Raw genomic sequence first — 5,000 nt, forward strand, 5'->3', positions numbered from 1 at the left:
CTTATCTTCCTTATGCTTCTCTACTAACAATACTTCTCGTCCTCTCTCTCCTCTTCTTCCTCCTTTTCCTCCACCTTCTTATCTTTCAAATGGTTCTTTTTCCTTTTCTCTCTCTTCCTCTTCTTCCTTCTCCTCTTACAACATCACCACCACTACCACCACCACCACTGCTACCACTACTACTACTACTACTACTACTACTACTACTACTACTACTACTACTACTACTACTACTAATGCTACTACTACTGCTACTTTAAGAGCGTAAGGTTCAAGGTAGGTTTTGGGGACTGTATTTCAAGTCAACATTTACATTCGAATGATTTCTTGGCCATAAAACCTCCTTGGCTTGGGTGACTCCTGGCAACCTTTGTGGAAACCTTCGTGTGTGTGTGTGTGTGTGTGTGTGTGTGTGTGTGTGTGTGTGTGTGTGTGTGTGTAGTTTTCTTTAACTTTCTTTAACTTTTCTTTGTCTTTTCAGGGTTTCGGTTTGTATTACTCTCTCTCTCTCTCTCTCTCTCTCTCTCTCTCTCTCTCTCTCTCTCTCTCTCTCTCTCTCTCTGAAGGTCAAAAAATTAAAGAGAGATAACAAAGTGGATACGAAATTTATAAGATTACCCGAGCTGTCATCTCTCTCTCTCTCTCTCTCTCTCTCTCTCTCTCTCTCTCTCTCTCTCTCTCTCTCTCTCTCTCTCTCTCTTTCTCTGAGTAAGATGAACGACCCTTTGGCTAATTGAGGTCGTGAATCAGGATAGCAAAACGCGGAGGGGGAAAACGACCCTCTCTCTCTCTCTCTCTCTCTCTCTCTCTCTCTCTCTCTCTCTCTCTCTCTCTCTCTCTCTCTCTCTCTCTCTCTGGTGATGCGTTATTGTCATTTTTATCGTTTTTTTCCATTAATATTACATGGCTTTTTTTGCTCTTCCTCGTCTTCTTCTTCCTCTTCCTCCTCTTCCTCCTCCTCCTCCTCCTCCTCCTCCTCCTCCTCCTCTTCTTGTTCTTCCTACTTTTCTTTTCACCTTCTCTTCCATTTGCTTCTATCGAAATTATTGAGAGAGAGAGAGAGAGAGAGAGAGAGAGAGAGAGAGAGAGAGAGAGAGAGAGAGAGAGAGAGAGAGAGAGAGAGAGAGAGAGAGAGTGACGAATACCACCTAGTCTTATCACTCAGTAAATAACGACGCAAAACAAAAGAATATAAGAAAGAAAAAAAGAAAAGAAAAATAAAAAAAAAGAAAAGAAGAATGATTAACGATGACGATGATAAAAAAAATAAAAAAAGAAATTGGAATAGAGATAAGATTAAAAAAAAAACGATAACGATGAAAATAAAAAAAGAAAAAATACAAAAAACGAGAGAGAGAGAGAGAGAGAGAGAGAGAGAGAGAGAGAGAGAGAGAGAGAGAGAGAGAGAGAGAGAGAGAGAGAGAGCAACCGGAATCGAGTGTGACAATCAATGTATTGGAAGCAGGAAACTGAAATGACCATCCTCTCGTTGACCAGCGGGAGGAAGAGGAGGAGGAGGAGGAGGAGGAGGAGGAGGAGGAGGAGGAGGAGGAGGAGGAGGAGGAGGAGGAGGAGGAGGAGGAGGAGGAAGTAAGAGAAAGAGGAAAGATGAAGAAGAGGAAGTGATGAAGGATATAAAACGGAACAAAAGGTGAATGGCATAAAGGAGGAAATGGAGGAGGAGGAAGAGGAGGAGGAGGAGGAGGAGAAGGAGGAGGAGGAGGATGTAGTGATGTGGACAGTAAGAGACAATTGGAGGAAAGTGGAGAGCAAGAGCAATTGTGGTGGAGGAAAGTGGAAGAAGAGGAGGAGGAATGGCAGAGAGAGAGAGAGAGAGAGAGAGAGAGAGAGAGAGAGAGAGAGAGAGAGAGAGAGAGAGAGAGAGAGAGAGAGAGAGAGAGAGAGAGACGTTGGTATTAAGGCGGAAAATGTGAAAATTATTCTTTACGGAGGAACAAACAAAAACATCTATACAGAGTTAGCGGAGGAAGAGAAGGAGGAGGAGGAGGAGGAGGAGGAGGAGGAGGAGGAGGAGGAGGAGGAGGAGGAGGAGGAAGAGGAGAAGCAGGAGGAGCAAGATCTGCGGGAAGGTTGTGGTCAGACGGTAAGTGCAGAAATGGACGAGAGAGAGAGAGAGAGAGAGAGAGAGAGAGAGAGAGAGAGAGAGAGAGAGAGAGAGAGAGAGAGAGAGAGAGAGAGAGAATGTGATAATGACGGCATGATGAGGAATGTGGACATGTGTGAGGTGCGGGGGCGTTAGGAAGGTGGCTGGGCGTGGTGTGTGTGTGTGTGTGTGTGTGTGTGTGTGTGTGTGTGTGTGTGTGTGAGGAAGAATGATGTACGTACATACATACGCACACGTGTACATGCTCGTGTATGTATATGCATAAGAATACTTTAAATCAAAGAGCAGCATTAATTCTTAACGAAGTGTTTTAATTAACTAATTAATTCATTATTATTATTGTTATTATTATTTAATATTTATTTCCTTATTTTATTTTGTTTTTATTTTTATTTTTATTTCTATTTTTGCTGTGAATAGTCTTTTGATGTGCCTGGCATTGTCCAAAGCATTTTGAAATTTCCACATAAATTTCCGCATAAACACACACACACACACACACACACACACACACACACACACACACACACATATGAGTGTGTGTGTGTGTGTGTGTGTGTGTGTGTGTGTGTGTGTGTGTGTGTGTTTGCGTACGTGTGCACTGCAGCAGCAGTACAGCCCTTGTGTGTTGCAGGCGTGGCCACCTCGCCGACGGAGACGCAGACGATCTCTGTGGCTGGGCTGCGCGGCGTGCGGCAGTACACGGTGGCGTCCTGGCTCACCCTGGAGGCGCCCCAGTCCTCGTCCCGCCCCCTCCCGGAGCCCCCTGCGCCCCGCGACCTGCTGGCAGCGAAGATACAGCAGCGGGACTCCTCCGCCACCTTCACCCTCACCAGGCCGCCGCCACACTGCCCCGGCGTGACAGAAGAGCACCCCCACAGGTCCCCTTCTCGCCAACAAGAGCGCCCACCGCCGCCCGCTAGTCCCCAGAGCCAGCCATTTACACCCGTGGGCGTGAGTGAGAGCCGCGGGCCGCTGACCCGGCAGCGTTCAGCGCCCGTCCACCAGCAGCAGCAGCAGCAGCAGGAGCGGGAGCAGCAAGAACAGCAGTCCCCGTCACGCCCCATCGGTCAGCGGCATCAGGAAGACAGAGGGACGAGCGGGTGGGCGTGGGAGGCGGGGGTGTGCCGCGCCTGCCTGGCCGCCCTCTCGCTGCCTGACGTGCATAGCGTGCCCCTGCTGCAGCACGGCGTCACCCCAGCCTGGCCCCGCGGCCCCCACGCCCCGGGCCCCGCCGTGGCCGCGGCCTCGCCTCGCAGAGGCCGCGGCCACGCCGGGTACTCGCCGTTCACAAAGACACCGATGAGTAATGTGAGTGAGAGACCGGTTTACCGCAGCCTGGAGAGGGGCACGAGGCGCCGGCCGCTGCCCCCGCCTCCCCATCCCCGTACCCTGCCCCAGGACGCTCCGCACGCCTCCGCTCCCTTCAGCCGCCACAGGTCGCCGCCCCCGTGCCACGAGCCCCTCTCCGTGCCCTCTGTCAGCCTCCTTGTGCAGCAGCAGGAGAGCCTCAGCCACGCCCACAAGGCTGTGCTTTGCGCCACCCGCGCCGTGCCCACGCACTCTAGCGCCGTGAGGACGCCCCCAGCTCTGCCGCCGCGGCAGCAGGAGATCAGGCCCGCCACGGCGGCGCCCACTGCACCCCAGGCATCTCAGGCCTGCGTCACGGACTCTGGGGACGAGGAGGAGACGAGCATCTCCAAGCGTGAGGCCCCGCTGGTGTGCTCGCGGAGCGGCGGCAGCGAGGACGAGGAGGACTCGGGCAGCGAGCAGGGCGACGCGGACATCGAGACTCACGCCACGCAAATCATCGACCTGGCGGAGCTGCACGGCCAGAGCCCCTGCAAGCCCTCCTGAGGCGCCGCGCTCTGCCCGCCCTGGCCTGGGCTAGGCTGGGCTGGGCTGGGCTGGCCCGGACTGAGGCTCAACCTGCGGAGGCTCACGACCTGCCTCCGTCCCGCTTCCCCCTCGTCCCCCAGTACCCCACACCCCGCGACCTGTCATCAGCCTGCGTGAACATAACTTAGAGCGTCTTGGTGGAAAGTTGTCCTGTTCTCTGCTCGTATCTTCCTCAAGTCAGGGAGAAAGGAGGAGGAGGAGGAGGAGGAGGAGGAGGAGGAGGAGGAGGAGGAGGAGGAGGAGGAGGTCAGCGAGGCCCGTCATGCCCAGGAAGCAAAACTAAAGGAGCAGAACCGAAGTCATTTCCCAAAGTGGATGGAAAGAAAGAGGAGAGAAGAGTCGACACCAAAATACTTCCTTCTTAGTTACCATCCCCGCCTCCCTCCCTGCCTGCCTGCCTCTCTCCCTCCCTCCCTTTCTCCCTGCCTCCCTGCCTCCCTCCCTGCCTCACACACAAGCCACAACGCCCTCTCTCATCCGGCCACGAAGCCTCCCTTTCATCCCATCAGAAACATGAGAGGGAGATGAGAGGGAAGATGGAGAGAGAGAGAGAGAGAGAGAGAGAGAGAGAGAGAGAGAGAGAGAGAGAGAGAGAAAGAGAGGAAGAGAGAAAGAGAGAGGGAGGAAGAAAGATAACCTAGAGTTAATAGAAAACCTCTGTATATAGAACCGCTTGTGTGTGTGTGTGTGTGTGTGTGTGTGTGTGTGTGTGTGTGTGTGTGTGTGTGTGTGTGTGTGTGTGTGTGTGTCTAGCCCTTTCTGCAATATCATGTACATACCAAAGCTCCTGAACAACCAAAGTATTGACTAAACAAATACAGCTTAAGTTAAAACACCTCAATTCTTACCTGACGGACCTCAACCCTTTCTGAACCAGCATCCGTGTACCTGCAGAAACTTTCCCCCAGGTAACCTAACCTAACTCAAGGTTTTGCAGGTAAAGGAGAGAGAAGAGAAGGTATTTCCTCCAGAAGGC

General features: G+C 52.3%; 1 protein-coding gene and 1 long non-coding RNA gene across 2 annotated transcripts in view; one reads left to right on the forward strand and one right to left on the reverse strand.

The window, feature by feature from the left end:
• LOC135090955 (uncharacterized) overlaps window positions 1-5,000 on the reverse strand; it is a 68,437-nt gene that overhangs the window by 19,259 nt on the left and 44,178 nt on the right. The window lies entirely within an intron of this gene.
• Window positions 1-5,000, forward strand: part of LOC135090766 (proline-rich protein 36-like) — a 12,923-nt gene that overhangs the window by 7,346 nt on the left and 577 nt on the right. Inside the window, exon 4 of the mRNA XM_063987837.1 lies at window positions 2,760-5,000. This exon is cut by the window's right edge and continues 577 nt beyond it. Within this exon, the coding sequence (XP_063843907.1) occupies window positions 2,760-3,982 (1,223 nt within the window). The 3' untranslated portion in view covers window positions 3,983-5,000. The remainder of the gene's footprint in view (window positions 1-2,759) is intronic.

This window comes from Scylla paramamosain, chromosome 36 (assembly GCF_035594125.1).
Source record: "Scylla paramamosain isolate STU-SP2022 chromosome 36, ASM3559412v1, whole genome shotgun sequence".
Taxonomy (NCBI): Eukaryota; Metazoa; Arthropoda; class Malacostraca; order Decapoda; family Portunidae; genus Scylla; species Scylla paramamosain.